General features: G+C 40.6%; 2 protein-coding genes and 1 long non-coding RNA gene across 3 annotated transcripts; 2 read left to right on the top strand and 1 right to left on the bottom strand.

Moving 5' to 3' along the window:
- The first annotated feature begins 1,430 nt into the window (after window positions 1–1,430).
- On the top strand, window positions 1,431–6,619 carry fbxl18 (F-box and leucine-rich repeat protein 18). Its single transcript, XM_063883823.1, has 7 exons — window positions 1,431–1,610; window positions 2,151–2,348; window positions 2,519–2,868; window positions 3,203–3,338; window positions 3,909–4,984; window positions 5,374–5,592; window positions 6,026–6,619. Exons 1-7 carry the CDS (start codon window positions 1,557–1,559, stop codon window positions 6,180–6,182), a joined length of 2,190 nt encoding a protein of 729 aa, XP_063739893.1. The 5' UTR covers window positions 1,431–1,556; the 3' UTR covers window positions 6,183–6,619.
- Window positions 6,620–6,833: 214 nt separating this feature from the next.
- On the bottom strand, window positions 6,834–9,981 carry LOC134864662 (uncharacterized). Its single transcript, XR_010165861.1, has 4 exons — window positions 9,755–9,981; window positions 8,699–8,759; window positions 8,141–8,173; window positions 6,834–7,965 (listed from the first exon to the last, which is right to left on the bottom strand). It is a non-coding gene; the product is annotated as an uncharacterized LOC134864662 (long non-coding RNA).
- A 54-nt stretch (window positions 9,982–10,035) lies between these two features.
- Window positions 10,036–16,860, top strand: ptcd1 (pentatricopeptide repeat domain 1). The gene is made up of 8 exons (XM_063883826.1): window positions 10,036–10,785; window positions 11,408–11,548; window positions 11,782–12,000; window positions 12,081–12,182; window positions 12,550–13,221; window positions 13,686–13,802; window positions 16,026–16,208; window positions 16,428–16,860. The coding sequence occupies exons 1-8, from the start codon at window positions 10,327–10,329 to the stop codon at window positions 16,656–16,658; spliced, it is 2,124 nt and encodes a 707-aa protein (XP_063739896.1). The 5' UTR covers window positions 10,036–10,326; the 3' UTR covers window positions 16,659–16,860.
- Window positions 16,861–17,531: the final 671 nt, after the last annotated feature.

Below are 17,531 nucleotides of genomic sequence, written 5' to 3'. Positions count from 1 at the left end.
CTGAAAGTATTTTGATTTGTCATTTACAGTCAAAAACTATTAGATTCTACTATAATGGTTTAAAAATGTCGAGTCTTGCACAAATTCAATGTTTACATTTTGGAGAATGTTTCACAAATCTAAACATTAAATTGTCCCTGGTGCAAAGAAGTCTATATGGTCCCATTCCATTTGAGATTACTTTACATTTTAAAAGTAAATGCTTTTTTCTCATACACAACTTGACAATGCTAAAGCATTCATTAGTCACCTTGTGATATTATAGTAGTGCAACAGGAAAACAACATACAACTACAAGAAAAAATCACAGTAAAAAAAAACCTTACCCATTAGGTCAGAATAAAATAAATAAAGCAACTAAGTCCCTTATTCGGGAAGAGCATTTAAACTTAAATTAGATATTGTTGAAGCTTTGTATCAAATATATTTTTATGTTACTTTTACCTATTTTGGGAGTTGTACATGTGCTTGAATTTACCAGGTCCCGAGTGCAAAGTAAACTACTTATACACGAACTTACTTACTGTTCAGACCTGAAGACATGTTCCATCTCGTTAAACGTTTTTCATGGTAAAAAAAACAGACAAACTTGATTGAAACATCTTCTCAGGAAGTTGCGTAATTCCTAGGGAAGGAACTCAAAGGAATAAAGAGCTTAGATAATTGTCCTAATATTTTGTCCTAAAGACCAATAAAAAATATTCAACACAAGGGTTGTTGAGTGTCTGACACTGGAAAAAGTTAAACTTCTTTGTTAAACTTAATTTTTCTCAAAAGTTATGAGAAAAATGAGTTTCCCTTTATTATTTTAACTTTTTAGAAAGATTTTGGTCTGTACATAAAAACAAATGCATTATTTCTGTCACATTCTGCAGTTGTCATGTTGGGGTGTTGCACTGTTTCTTATTATCATAAGGTGTACATTTGTTCAATAAATATAATTTAAAAACTATAAAATAGAAGGAATTGCTCAAATTCTGTGGGATTTTTTTACATCAAAATTTAACAAATATATATTTTTGTTCGTTCACTGGAAACTCTATTGAATACATACATCACAAAAAGGCAGATCCCAGCAGTGTTCATTAAATTAATGGCAATTTTACAGATAATAGAAAATAAAACAAAAAAACAGAACACAATCAGGAATCAAGGTGTGTAGAATTGTTACAACTTTTGGGCTTTTTTAATTCTGCAACATTTAAATGATAATTTGTGTAATTGGTATTGTTCCATGTCATTGGGAAGAAAAACCATAAATACTGAAGAAATGTTGAAGAAGCAAAATTTGTTGATGAAATATTTAGTTAAAATAATACAATCACTAATTCCTAATTCTGTCATAATTTAAAAATTAAATGAAAATCTGATTTGACCGACAGGAAGTGTGTCCGTCACTGAAAGAGGTCCGTCTCTGTGCAGCAGCAAACGTCCTCCGTCCTGTCAGCGGCCGGGTGTCACACCGCCGGTGGTACACTGTGGAGCGGCTTCCTCGGAACATGAAGCCTTGGCCAGCTGGATGAACATCTAAAATAAAATATAAAATCCTGGTGATAATGAGTTGGATCGTCAGAGGGATATCAGAGGACATGCACCGACAAATTGTACAAGTGGGTTCACCGACAAACCTCTAAAAAAAACCCGTATAATAGTCAACGGTAACGCTGAGAAACTGACCAACGCTAGCTAATGTTAACGCTAACTCTAGACCTATGGGCTGGACCAGGGTACACCCTATTTTCTGCTTAGTTTTATTACACAGATTACATAGATAAAATCCAACATGCATAAACAGCTTAGAAGAAAGGCGTGTGATTTGGTGCAATTCTTGTTAACCTGCTAACAAAATACAGATATTGTAAATGTGAGGAGAAAGACAGAGACATTTGGGCTGGTGCTAACACTGAGAGGAATATCTGTGCATTGCTGCTGTGCCATGCCTTTTTTATTGTTTCAGTAATAGTGAAACAACAGATATTTTGGCACATTTTGACTATTGTTATTGCCATTTTTAAACTATTTTTTTCATTTAATACACTTATTTAAATAAATATTGGAAATTTGATTAAAATAATAAGTAGTTGCAGTTGATTGGTTACACAGTGGGTCTAAAAACAATAAACTGTGACACTGTTCTCTCTCTGTCTCAGGCTGTATTTGACGAGGACACAATGTCCTCTACATCCGTGGGAATGTCTGATCTGTCCGATGAGATCCTGCTTTGCATCCTCCGCCATGTTCCAGTGTGTGACCTGGTGAAGAATGTGGCCAATGTCTGCCACAAGTTACACACACTGTGCCATGATAAGAGCCTGCTCACAAATGTCAGCCTGTCTGAGGAGTATCTGGTAAAACTTCTTATTTGAGTTAAATAACTATCAAAGTTTTTATGAATCTTCAATTTGTGTATTTATGTTGATCTTTCTAGTTTAAAACGTTTCTTTATCAACACACTGGAATACTTCGATATATTCAACAGATGGAAACATTTATTAAAAGTGCTGTTTGTTTTCTCCAGGCGGACGATCTTTCAGTCCGGTACGTATTGAAACAGCTAGCCAATCACATGCAGTCCCTCAGCTTGAATGGCTGCTACTGGCTGTCCGGCTCTACGATGGAGCTTCTGGCTCGCTGCAGAGGAGTGACACACCTAGATGTCACCGGCTGTCGCATCACTTCCCTGCGTCTCTCCCGTCTCCTCTCCTCCCTTTCTCTGCTAAGATCACTTGCTTTTGATGTGACGCCAGGCTTCAACTCTGCTCAGCTCAGTTCAGAGGCAGTGGATTCTCTGAGCCGCCTGTCGGAGCTCAGACAGACACTGTTGACACCGAGTTATGGTGTGGTGCCATGCTGCGCCCAACTACGCAAGTAAGAATCTGTACGATTACTGAGGTTTCACATGAGGCTTTTGTCCTTAATTACTTCCTCACGCAGAATCATGCAATATTGATGTATACACACTTTTATGGGATAACCTGGATCCAATTTGTAGCGTCTATGGACCATGTTTCTTAAGAAATGTAACATTTTCAGAATGGAGCAGAACAATTGACCAACAAGACTCACATATTGATTGGTTCAGTTATGCAATCATACACTGGTTGAGCTTAATACATTCATCTTCTTTTTGCTGTCTTAAGGCTTTGTTTTACTGCTGCTGTTTTACTTCACTACTACAGTGTTGAATGTTTGTTCACTGCAGGCTGATGCTTCAGTTTGACATCTCAGACGTGACTAGAGAGGGTATTGGTGTTTGCTGTCAGTTGATGATGGGTCAGAGCAGTGTGCCACATTACCAACAGCTGGAGGAGTTCACTGCCAGGCTGGCTCCAGGAGAGGTGAGTTTTAGTTTGTTCCCAGTATACTGCAGCATACACTGCAGTAAACTGCAGTTTGTAAATATATTTTTAATTTAAAATGGATTCAACCAGGAGTTTGATTGAGTTTAAAAATCTCCTTTAGAATTGTGCCCCTACCAAGACAACAGCAGCACATTTAGACATAAAACAATTAAAGCATCCCAGCATTTTTATCACACAAGGGCAAAGAGCTCAGTCAAAAACATGTTAAGAGACCAATTAGGCCAAAATCAGTCTGCATGAAATCCAATCTGTAGAAGCAGCATAGCTATTAGTTCAAGCCTGACATCGGGGACAGATAGCAGCAGGAAATACAAATAAATTCTTATTGATTATGTGGCCACCGCAGCAAATGTGTTAGCAGTTGGCTGAGAGAAGAGAGCGCTGCTGGACCCGTCGTATCAATAGTGCTTAAATTAGTATTGAAACGGTTTGAAAAATATTCAGAATCTATATTTATCAAGTAAGTGAAGGATGGTTAATCAATTTGTACTATGAGTTTGTAAACATCTTGACTTTATGAGTTTATCTGTGTGTTGTTGTCCTCAGGTTAACCAGACGTTGCTCCTGCTCTACCTGGCTGTGTTCAGCGTTCACGTTCCAAAACGTCTCAGAGTTTTCCTTGTGTCGATTCCCGGTCCAAACCCCGCTCACTGGCCTGCTGCTCCTTCACTGGCTCAGAGCCTGGGGCAGGGAGGCGAACTGGAGGCCCTGCAGCTCCCTCGCTCCTGGCTGGATTCCTTGTCCCTGAGGCGAGCCCTGGAGGGAAACAGCCCAAAGCACCTGAGCTTCAGCCGCTGCCCAGCGCTGTGGACGCAGGTGTTCCAGTCACTGCTTGAGGGAGGAGTCAGAGATGCCAAGCAGCTGACCAGCCTGAACCTCAGCGGGATCAACAAGGTCCTTTACTCAGAGTGCAGGAGTGTGGAGGATCAGCTGGTTCCTTCAACTATGAGCCGGCTGGCAGCTGGCTGTTCTAACATTAAACACCTTAACCTGATGCACACACACTATCATCACGAGAGCTCACCTGGGCAGGGTGGAGAAACACACCTGTGTGCCAGCTTGGCTAAACTAGCACATCTGCGCTCTCTCACACTGCCTGCCTGCGCTCTGTCAGATGGCTTAAACACACATCAAGTCTCTTTAAACAACACTCCCTCCCCTTTGTTCCTGGGGTTAAAGAAGAATCCACGGGTGGGGCTCCAGAACTACAGGCCTGATTTAGAGTCCTCTCTTTCAGAGAACAGCACCTCAGGGCTTTCTCTGCTCTTAGCTGGCTGCCCTTTTCTAGAAACCTTAGAGCTCATTGGTCCTGGTTTTGTCTCCGCGTTGCCTCGGCTGGAGCCCTGCACTCGTGCCAGTGTGGAGCCTCGCGGCATGTGTGAGTGGGCTCGAGGAGTTGGCGATGCACACTTAGCAGCACTTGAGGCTTTGCCTAGATTGCGTCGTCTGAGTCTGGTGGGGCTTCCTGGGGTCCTGAAAGGGACAGGGCTGGTACAGCTGACCCGGCAGTGCAGAGACCTACGGGTTTTATCCCTCGCCAACATGGGATCACTAAAGACCATGAACTACTGCCCTGCCTTGCTGGATTCACTTAAACAGTGCACACAGCTACAGGAACTCAGGTTAGAAGATGTCTCTGTGTACCCTTCATTAACTGTGACACAAATTGATTATTTGTATATCTATAACTAAACATGTTACCTTGAGTTCTTGAAGAAAACTTTTCTCGCAGGCTACACAGTAGACAAAGAATCTAGAAACAGAGGATATTCTTGACTGAACTAGTAAATGGGGTCTGCGTAAAACAGTTGTGTAACATTTTGTAATTGGATGTCTTAATATAGGTTTGCTTAGGTTAAACGTGGCTCCAGTATATATATATATATATCCACCACAATATTAGGGCCAACATACCAGTTTTTATACATACATACATTTAACGAAAGAAGTTCCCGTGTTTGCTCAGCTCATTGCTCTTATTAATTGAACATTGGTTGTCTGTGTGTTGTAGGTTAGAGCAGCCCTACCTGAATGCCAACGAGTCATTCTTTGAGGCTCTGTCCTGCTGCTCTCGTCTGCAGCGTCTCTGCCTTATCTCACGCAGCGGAACCTTTGACCCATTGGCAGTGGAAACCTTCATGGAGCGATGCTCCCACGTCATCATGTGCCATATGTTCATGGGCGGCACCTTGGTGGCATGTCGCACACTGCAGAAAGTTCTGCTGAACAGGTCAGTGCTTGTGTGTGAAGACAAACTGTACATCTTAGAGGGATGTTTGTAATGGGGTTGTACGAGGCCTGCATGAGTCCCTAGTTTAAAACAATTACAGGAGCTAAGGCACGGAGGCAAAGCAGTGTACTTGTGTGGACGGTGGGAAGCAGCAATTTAAAGCACTTTAAATATTCTAAATATCGCATACAGTTAATGCAATTTCGGTATTGAGGTGGGCCTCTTTTGTGTGGCTAAAATATGTTATTCTGCTGACACCATCCACAACAGTGCTGGTTTGTTTCTACAAACTGGGGGCATGCAGACCTTCATCTACTGTAGATATTACTCTAAGTACCTCATCCAACCTCAGTTAAATAGACAAAACAACTCTATCCCCTTTTTAAATGTCAAACAGGATCTCAAATTGAGCTTTTCTTGTGTCTTTCCTTAGATTTTCAGTGGAGCGTTCGGCCCTGAGTGTGGTCATCTATCCATTACAGCATGAGGACCTGACTTCAGTCATCAGAGATATCCCACTCACACTGCTGGACAGGATCACTTTGTTCCAGAGCCACGTGGCCCAACCACCACATCTATCACCATTGTGACATCTCCAGAAAGCTTCAGTGTGATTGGTGCTCAAGAGCTCAGACCACTTCAATTCTGCAGGAAAAAAGTTCAGCAATCGAAAGACTGTTGCCTGTTGTCTGCACAGTCATGCTAGATTCTGTGACTTGTTACATAAATAACTGTTTCCGGCTCCGCTACAACAAATCATCAACTGTAATCGTTTACACTTACATGACAGAGTAAAGATGGTCTGTGCAGAGAAATTTGCTTTGCAGGGAGTTTCAGTTTATTGTTCCCAGACATGTAACACTTAGTGCCATTGTCTCATTTAAAAATAATGTCTGTAACTACACCACTCTGCTACTTTGAAAATAAGTGCCAAAAATATAAATGAAGGGATGTATTTCTTCAGATACTTTTACAGGAGATCTGAACCGAATTATGTTGTAATAAACTCCATTTAAATTATTTGTAATTGTTGTGTGTGTAGCATTTGTATGTTCATGTTTTTTTTTATTATATAAAATGATAATTAAAAAACTGAATATGGTCCCACATGTTATCACTCAGTTGTGGCTCAACAACAATGAATGCAACGCCAATCCTTTTGGTTCTGGAGGTGGAATGTGCCAAAGAGTGTTTTACTAGTATCCGTGATGTGTTTATTCATGTGAACATACCCAGATAAGAAAACTGGATAATGCATTTAATACACACAATTAAGATACAATACCTTTTGAGTTATAACTTAATTCTGCACAATTGTGTTGTACAAAAGATACAGTATGTTTGAAAAATGCATTAGGTTAAAGGTCACCAGTTTGCCCAGGTCATTTAAATTCATCCTCTGGGGAACATGAATGTCTGCCCTATGACAATCCTTGCAATATTAATTCAGATTTTTCACTCTGGACTAAAGTTAAGATAAACCAACCATTAGCAAACAATATATTACACATTCTTTTTTGTTTTTCTGTTTATTTGTAGTCATTTTGCAGCTGTTTTGCTTCTCTTTGTTGTTGTTTTGGTCTCTGCTGTATTTTTGTGTTTCTATGTATCATGTGTTTCTTTCTTTGAGCTCAGTTTGAGTCTCTTTCAGTTGGTAACAGTCTGTTTGAGATACATTGTAGGGGTGCGGGCCACTGAGACTTTGGTCCAATTTAACATAATTTCTTCATCACTGGGCCACCGTAGAGGACACTCTAACTCCAGGATACAGGCATCCAAGAGAGCACTTTCTCAAACATGAGGGCACCATATCCCTCCTCGACTCCACCACGAGACACTTTTCGGTTGGAACTCTACTCCGGGTCACACAGCTGGGCGGTGTCTACGACCCACAGTCCGGGGTAGAGTGGCTCTGTGAACGCGGTTTCTTCTTTGTGCAGCAGCTGCAGCGTTGAGTCACAGACACAATAGAAGGTCAGACTCCCCGCCCTGTGATCGAGGAACACACCAACTCTGGAGGACTGAGGCTCTGGCACCGCTGTCTCTCATCATTGTGTCTGAAACATTTATCATTCCCATTTATGTCTAAACTCCAGGATTTGGCGTTGCAGCCAAACGCACATTCTGAATAATAGTCAGATCTGCCGAGGTCTCTGTAGGCCACAGCAATTTCAACAGACCCTTGAAACTCCACCTCCCAGTAACAACGTCCAGACAGACCCTCCCTACACAGCACCTGATAAAGGTGAGAGAACCTGTCTGGATGTTCAGGATACTCCTGGACCAAATCTGTGAGCACCACCTTTCTGTTCCCCTCAGACAGAACCAGCTCTCTGTACGCTGTGTTCGGGTCCAGGGTGAGGCGATAGTAATCTGAGTGAGAGGAAGAAGTAGACGGATGGCCAACATTTCATTTATACACCTCAAACTGATGTGTGACTGTGTTTTATTTCAGGCATATATATTTGTTTGCAGTATCAGGATTTGTGAAGCATTATTAGTAAAGATAGAGTGTTTGTTTGGTTTTAAGATTAAAAAGATGGCTCACATTTTAAGAAGTCTGCTCTGGTCTGAGGTTCATCTGTAAATAAATCAAATATTTGACAACACACACACACACACACACACACACACACACACACACACACACACACACACACACACACACACACACACACACACACACACACACACACACACACACACACACAAATTCAGAGTCTTATTTATAACTAGAGCTTTATGAGCTTTATCCAACATCTATAAGAAGAAAACATGGCAGTGCTAATATGTACAGTGTGAATCATTAACGCTATTAATAGGGATATTTTCAATGTATTACATGAAAGACAGATGTCAGAAAATATAAAGCACAGAAAATATAAAGCAATGAAAATGCAAATGATTCAGACAAAAAACAATTCAATACATGAATACATCTAAAAACAGCTTCCTAAGAATCATTCATACTGGCAACCTAACATGATAAAATCAAATTACTGTATGCTTTTAATAAAATGTGATAAACGATAACTCTAATATGCTGTATGGAACAAAGTCAGTCATGTTTGCTGAAGGTACATTGTACGGTTGGCGTGTTTTGTACCAGGAGCAGGCGTGGACACGGGACAGGAGGGTGGAACTTGCTGGTCTTCTGCAGAGATTTCCTGTAGAAACATAAAATACAAGAAACTGTCGTAAACTGTGACACACAAATACACTTTTTCTGAAGGATGTGTGATTATTAAACCTGAAGAGGACTGCAGACTTGTCCTCATATACTTACAGTAAAGACAGTGAATGTAAAACATTGCATGTGACTACAACAAAACATCAACCTCAAACTGCCAGAATAATTTGACCAAGGTTTGATATTGAACTACTTGAATGCTTGAGGTAGTCACAACAACAGCTGTTAAGATTAGGAACAAAGAGTAATACTTGCAGCTTCAAGAGAGGAAACAGGTGCACTGAAATTCAATTGGGAGTCAAAACAACAAAGACTATATTTTCAACAAAAACAGGAAATAAAGCAGCACTCCAAAGGTCAAAACCAGCGAAAGAATCATCTCATTTGTGGATCACCTTGATACATTCATTTCCGATGAATAGGCTGCAAATGTGTGATTGTTCTTCTTTCTACCTCTGGAATGTCAATGTTTTTCCTGACTTTGTTTTTTGCAAATACAGTGGAGTAGTACTTGTAAGGCCATAGCAAGGATTTAAGAAAGGACTGAGGTCAAGACTCCAATATTAACCAGCACAGCCCTTTTAAAACATATTTAGTGAAAAATCATATATTTATTGATTTAATTGTCTTGAAATGCGTATTCAAATAATCCCCTGCACAGCATTCAATTTTGACATTGAAGTAATGGTCGTTTAACGATATTGAGTCCAAATTTAGGAGCGTCCTGCTGAGCCAATCTGACATTCAGTTATTTGGATTTTCCTCCTTGCTAATATAATGTCGACAGTACGTCATTTTGTATTGTGATATTTATTGCCTGGTACATTATATAGTTACAGTTTAGAGCTGACTTTTTATGTGAGACTAAATAATACATAATAATAAAGGGGCTCTATAACAGACACATTAACAAGTAAAAACATTGATATTATGAGTGTGTAATGAATTGCGTAATGTTAATCTATATTTTACCATTGACGCTGGTGGTGTAGCTCCGTATCTTTCTTCTAATGATGTAACGCTGGTAAAACGTATCCAAGAGGTCTATGACGACTATGAAACATTGTCTAAATTATTCAAAGCAGTGTTTAAATGAGTTTAATAAGCCTTGCCAAACCTTTCAACCAGTTTAACCTGAGGAAGAGACACAGAAATCAACTTTATGACCAGCTGAGGGGAGTGGCGTAGACATGAATTCAACGGCTCAGACATACCAATCAATTACTGATGTAGTCGATCAAAGTGGGAAGTCCAATCAAGTGTAGATGGACGTTTTTCTTACTATCTATACAGCCAAAATTAAACAGTTTGATTTTAACACAGTTAAAATTCACTGAATGTCCTTGCTGATTAATTTCAAGGACAAAATGGCCAGACAAGATGCTTTACAATACTCGTTCTATATCTATTACTCAAGTCTTAACTAGTGTTTGTCATTGAAGCATCGTGGTTCACGCAGGCAACATGACAGAAGCTACACAGCTTTGTTGCGTTATTAAAGAACCGATAATTATCTTGTAGTTAGCTGTATAAGATCGTTGATTATGTTGACGTCTGTCGCCTGTTCTTGCTTGCGAAACGGGAAGAAACTCTCGTCACGTTTAGCCAAGTTGTCACCCTTTTTAACGGAAGGCAGCTCGACCCAGACCCTGAATGTGACTGGGGGACACCGGTCATCAGGACCCCTCACACCGACTTCATGGCAGCTGCTATCCACCAGATCCGTGTCCCTATCAGCCGCTTCACATGGCGCTACAAAGCCTCTGGAATACCCTTTAGCTCCAGCTGAGGACGACCCCCCGAAACGGGAGAAGTTCGGCTCCTTCTCCGCCGACATATCCTCCAGGAGGTCGTTCAGGAAAACCAGCCCTTACCTGCACGATCTGAAGCACCAAGAAGCGGAGGGTGACCAGGAGGCGGTGAAACCCTACCGGAGGACTGCCAGGAGAAACACACCCTACTGGTACTTCTTAGAGTGCAAGAAGCTGATCAAAGTAAACAAGGTGAGTTCATTTAACCTGGTCCGTCTGCAAAATGTGAAAATGCTACGTGCAAAGGCTTTATTGTCATATGCACATTAGCAGTTTAGTTATGGAAATGAAACTATTGAGTTAAAGGCTCCTTCAACAATGCAACATAAATATATATAAGATATAACGCAAAAAAACAAATAACAAAAACAGTTAAAACTGTGCAAAAATATGCAGAGTGGAAATAAAATAAAATAGTGCAAGACAATGTTGCAAGACCAATGTGCAAGTCAGCAAAAATAAATATTATATGTTCTAAGTGACCAATTAAATGCAGGAGTTTATTAACATGTAAAAAAAATAGGAGAAACAAAACAGATATAAAATAAAACACAGTACAGTGGAATAAATACTGCAGTTACTCAAACTCAAAATAGGAACGTTATAAAAATGACTTATTATCTCGAATAACTGACTAAGTATTTAGTACTTATGGAGTTTTATCACTGTTTTTGAGATACTAAGTTAATATTTGATAGACAAAGTTCCTTATTATATTGACGAACAGTATAGTTTTTTCATTAGCTTGGTTAAAATGGGCTATCACAGTCTTCTCACCTTCTTCTGTGTATAAACATTGTTTTCCCTTTCACAGCTGCAGGAGGCTTTGGATCTTTTCAGCAAAGATATGCTGCAGGGAGAGAGGCTGCAGCCGGAGGAGTACAACTACACCATTCTGATCGGAGGCTGTGGTCGAGCTGGACAACTCAAGAGGGCCTTCAGACTCTACAATGATGTAGGGATAATTTATTTATACCTTTTTATCAACAAGCCAAATGACGCCTTAGGTCATAACGTTGTGTTAAACCTCAGTATATGTGTTATTTGAACAAAAGCAAGCATGTATTAAAGCACTACAATAAAACCCTCAAGTTGTTTTTTAAACCTACAATAATACGCTTGGATGTCAACATCTTGTCACAAACACAGACTTCTTATGTATTGATTGACATTATGTGTGTCCTGCAGATGAAGAAACGAGGTCTGGTTCCTAATGATGCCACCTACACTGCGCTGTTCAATGCCTGCGCTGAGACGCCATTCAAAGAAGTCGGACTCCAGCAAGCGTTGAAGTTGGAGCAAGAACTCCGTCGCAAAAACTTCCCCCTCAGCACCATCACCTACCACGCGCTTCTCAAGACGCACGCCATCTCAAACAACCTTCAAGCTTGTATTCAAACAATCAGGGTACGAGATGGGCCAACTACATTTGTATTCTTGTTTATGGAGGGTCAGTTCCCTGAATCGTGCTTTAACATGTTTTATAGGAGATGCTACAAAACGGCCATGTTGTGACTCAGGAGACGTTTCACTACCTGCTGATGGGCTGCTTGAAGGACAAAGAAACTGGATTCAGACTGGCGTTACAGGTAGATACGAGATACAAGTTTTAGTGCCATCTAACCACATTGGTTCATAATATGTTTAAAAGTTAGGCCTCCTTTACTATGACACGGATTGCAACCGCAACATAGAGTCACGGTTTCTTTGCCTAAGTTGGATTGACTAATCCTTAAACCCAAATCAGATGAAATGGGTACTACTTTGGTTATCTTTGTATACCCAGGCTCTATTTCTAGTTAGTATAAACATGAACATTTTTTTTTTTTCATTTGAAACTTTGTCACTTATGGGTAATCTTTTTTGGCAAAAGTACTACACACAGCTGCATTCAACTTAAAACATGTCATAACCAAAGCCAGGATATAAATTGACTCAGTAAATATTGTGTTTCAGGTTTGGCGCCAGATGCTGAGATCAGGGCTTCTACCGAAAACATACAACTATAACCTCCTGCTGCGAACTGCTAGGGATTGTGGGATTGGCGATTCTGCCCTGACCTCTGCCCTGCTGCTGAAGCCCGACCAGGACTACGAGGGGAAACGTGTGTCAAAGTCCCAATCGACACAAAAGGTGCTCTCAAACATTGACCTCCTGGAGAGGCAGCTCTGTTTCCAGCCTGATCCTCACAGTGACAGTCAGCAGGACAGCAGAGCCAGCGAAGAAGAGTGTAACATAAAACAAGACTCAAGCCATTTGGTGCCAATCAGACAAATAGAAACATCACCACTGCGTGTAGACTTAGCAGCAGACTCTACAGCCCCTAACCTACTGGACCTTTTTGAGGGTAAAAAGGTTGCTGTGGTCTCCCTCGGCACCATAGCTGGAGCAGCAGATAGGCTCGCCCTCATCGGAGGAGCTAAAGGTTTCCTGGAGAAAATGGAAGCTAAGAGTCTCAGTCCAGACCTCAAGACTCTGACGCTGCTGGCCGACACGATGGAGCCGGGATATCAGTCCCTGCAGATGCTCCTGCGGGTCGCCAAGCAGCACAAAGTGAAGCTTGACGCCGCTTTCTTTAACTCGATGATTCGCAGATCAGCCAGAGCAGGTGACCTGGAGGAGGCAAAGGTACAAACACACTGACTGCGGTCAAATAGTCTTTTTGCTAAGGAAGCTTCCTCACTCGGTAAAATGACCTAAAAATATTAAATTGGCAACAACAATAAGAACTGAACTAAATCTAAATGCTAAGAAAGGATCTTCAATGCTTCCTTAACATGTGAAATAGTTATTTCACACTGTGTTTGTGCTACTTTTACTTTGGTAAAGATAAATCAGAGTACTTACTACCCCACTTCTCTTATTTACACCCAGACTTTGCTTTAGTTTTCATAAGAACTACATTATATTAAAGAAACAGTCCCTATGGAAAATGTTGACAGTGCAGTGCTGTGAGAAATTAAGCAGACCCCATCTTCCTCACTATAAAGAGAAAAAAAAATATTCCATAACTTGGTGATTAAACTGAAGTACATAAAGGGACTCTTTTAAGTGTGTATGCATATAGTTGATGCACTTCTTTCTCTTTCCAGGGTGTGTTAAGTGTGATGCGACAGCGTAATGTAAATGTGGATGTGCAGACATTTGGGAGTCTAGCGTTGGGCTGTGAGCAACAGGAGGACGGGCTGCAGCTGCTGAAAGACATGGAGGTGAGTCTCATGTTTCTAAAAATCCAGGACAGAAAATCTATGATCATTGATATGTCACCTTATAACTTGTGCATACAGACAACACCTTCAACAAATGTAAAAAAAGTTTGTAAATTGTACATATATTTAGAAAAATAAAACAAATACACAAATGAGTTCCACAAATAAATGAAAATGGTCTGTTAATACGTGTGTACATGATAAATTGCCCAAGTGATACAAGTATTATTATTTTTGTGAAGGAGAAAGATATTCACAAATGCTTGTCTTTGATTTGTAAATTAAATGTATATACAGTGGGGCAAAAAAGTATTTAGTCAGCCACCAATTGTGCAAGTTCTCCCATTTAAAAAGATGAGAGAGGCCTGTATTTTTTATCATAGGTATACCTCAACTATGAGAGACAGAATGAGAAAAAGAAATCCAGAAAATCACATTGTAGGATTTTTAAAGAATTTATTTCTAATTATTGTGGAAAATAAGTATTTGGTCAATAACAAAAGTTCATCTCAATACTTTGTTATATACCCTTTGTTGGCAATGACAGAGGTCAAAGGTTTTCTGTAAGTCTTCACAAGGTTTTCACACACTGTTGCTGGTATTTTGGCCCATTCCTCCATGCAGATCTCCTCTAAAGCAGTGATGTTTTGGGGCTGTCGCTGGGCAACACGGACTTTCAATCCCTCCAAAGATTTTCTATGGGGTTGAGATCTGGAGACTGGCTAGGCCACTCCAGGACCTTGAAATGCTTCTTACGAAGCCACTCCTTCGTTGCCCTGGCAGTGTGTTTGGGATCATTGTCATGCTGAAAGACCCAGCCACGCTTCATCTTCAGTGCCCTTGCTGATGGAAGGAGGTTTTCACTCAAAATCTCACGATACATGGCCCCATTCATTTTTTTCTTTACACGGATCAGTCGTCCTGGTCCCTTTGCAGAAAAACAGCCCCAAAGCTTGATGTTTCCACCCCCATGCTTCACAGTAGGCATGGTGTTCTTTGGATGCAACTCTGCATTCTTTCTCCTCCAAACACGACGAGTTGAGTTTTTACCAAAAACTTCTATTTTGGTTTCATCTGACCATATGACATTCTCCCAATCCTCTTCTGGATCATCCAAATGCCCTCTAGCAAACTTCAGACGGGCCTGGACATGTACTGGCTTAAGCAGGGGGACACGTCTGGAACTGCAGGATTTAAGTCCCTGGCGGCGTAGTGTGTTACTGATGGTAGCCTCTGTTACTTTGGTCCCAGCTCTCTGCAGGTCATTCACTAGGTCCCCCCGTGTGGTTCTGGGATTTTTGCTCATCGTTCTTGTGATCATTTTGACCCCACGGGGTGAGATCTTGCGTGGAGCCCCAGATCGAGGGAGATTAGCAGTGGTCTTGTATGTCTTCCATTTTCTAATAATTGCTCCCACAGTTGATTTCTTCACACCAAGCTGCTTACCTATTGCAGATTCAGTTTTCCCAGCCTGGTGCAGGTCTACAATTTTGTCTCTGGTCTCCTTTGACAGCTCTTTGGTCTTGGCCATAGTGGAGTTTGGAGTATGAGTGTTTGAGGTTGTGGACAGGTGTCTTTTATACTGATAACGAGTTAAAAAAGGTGCCATTAATACAGGTAACGAGTGGAGGACAGAGGAGCCTCTTAAAGAAGAAGTTACAGGTCTGTGAGAGCCAGAAATCTTGCTTGTTTGTAGGTGACCAAATACTTATTTTACCGAGGAATTGACCAATTAATTCATTAAAAATCCTACAATGTGATTTCCTGGATTTTTTTTCTCATTCTGTCTCTCATAGTTGAAGTGTACTTATGATGAAAATTACAGGCCTCTCTCATCTTTTTAAATAGGAGAACTTGCACAATTGGTGGGTGACTAAATACTTTTTTGCCCCACTGTACCTCCTCTTATTTAATTGTGACATTTGTTTGTGTATTGTTTTGCAGATTAAACATTGAACCAAAGTTTGTGAATCTGTTCACAGAAATTAAACTGAACAAAATATATTGAAAAGAAATCCCCTTAAACTCTGTCCTGGCTACTTTTTTCATTTGTTTTTAGGTTAAATTAAACACTTACAGCATGTTTAAACAAATATTTCTGAGTATTGGCTTTAACAGTCATAATAAATACTACTCTACATCAGCAGAAATTTTATTCAGAAGTGATACTAGTGTTACTATTAAAAAACAATATTATGACATTCTTCTTTCATATTTACACAGGAGGCGGGATTCAAACCCAATGTCCAGGTGTTCTCTGCTCTGATTGGCCGAGCAAGTCGGAGACTGGATTACGTGTACCTCAAAACATTGCTCAAAAGCATGACAAGCATGGGGGTGGCACCTAATAAAGTCATCATCAAACAGCTGGAGTTTGCCTCACAGTATCCTCCCAGCTATAACCAGGTAAATATCTGCACAGTACATCAGGGAGTCCACCAAGTAGTCAGTACACGCCTGAGCATAAAAACACATGTGTGTGGATGAGCAGAGGCAGAGTTTGATCACAACCTAATACCTTAAAGACTCTACTGTTTAGTTTCCATGGCACAATCATTTCAATTGACAAAAGTCAATGATAATATGTTCATAAGGTAAACTTTTCTTCTTTTTTTTTAATCCCAGTATAAGTCCAGAAACAACTACCTGGTGCAAATTGAGGGCTTCCGTGGTTTCTACCAGCGTTGGCTGAGATTCATGCCTGCTCAGAGCCCTGAGGACGAGATGCAGCCTGAGCCTGAGGAGCTAAACACAGACCCTGCAGATGGACTGACGAAGAGCCAAAGTAATCAGAAAGCAGCAGCCAGGAGATATGGTTCCCGTAACAAGGACAAGACGAACAGCGATGCTCTGTAACATCACTTTCTAAAAATGTCTCTTCATCTTCTCTGTGGGTCTGTTTGCCTTTAGCTGTGGAACCCTGGATGGACTTATGGTTAATGCTGTTGCTCATGGACCAAGTGTCAGTTAATGTAAAGCAAAAGCATTTTCCTCCAAAGTGCAATGTTATTGAAATGTAAATTGCAATTAAATAAAAATTCAAGTTTGAAAAATGCAACTTTATCTTGGTTGTGTGTTACATTATACAGTGGAAGAAATAAGTATTTGATCCCCTTCCAATTTAGTTAGTTTACCCACTTACAAAGAAATTAACCGTCTGTCATTTTTATGGTAGGTTTATTTTAACGGTGAGAGACAGAATATCAAAAAACAATTCAGACATTTACATTAAAAAACATATATAAATTGATTTGCGTTTAATTGGGGGAAATAAGTATTTGATCCCCTTGCAACCAACAAGAATTCTGGCTCCCACGGAGCGGTTAAATAAGTCCTCTTGCTTTAAAAAGTACTCCTGATGTCAACTTGTTACCTGGATAAAGGATACCTGTCAACAGTCAATAAATCAGATTACAACCTCTCCATCGAGGGCAAGACTAAAGACAGGTCTTGTGATCATGGTGGAACTAATGTCTAAGGACATCAGGGACAAGATTGTAGACCAGCACAAGGTTGGAATAGGCTACAAGACCACCAACAAGCATCTTGGTGAGAAAGAGACAACTGGTTTGATTATTAGAAAATGGAAGAAGCACAAAATGACCATCAATCGCCCTTGGTCTGGGGCTCCACGATCAATGATCATGAGAAAGGTGAGGGATCAGCCAATAACTACACAGGAGGGACTTGTTAATGATCTGAAGGCAGCTGGGACCCCAGTATTGGTAA

Source organism: Eleginops maclovinus, chromosome 5, assembly GCF_036324505.1.
Source record: "Eleginops maclovinus isolate JMC-PN-2008 ecotype Puerto Natales chromosome 5, JC_Emac_rtc_rv5, whole genome shotgun sequence".
NCBI lineage: Eukaryota > Metazoa > Chordata > Actinopteri > Perciformes > Eleginopidae > Eleginops > Eleginops maclovinus.
This window is presented reverse-complemented; position numbering and strand designations above follow the sequence as displayed.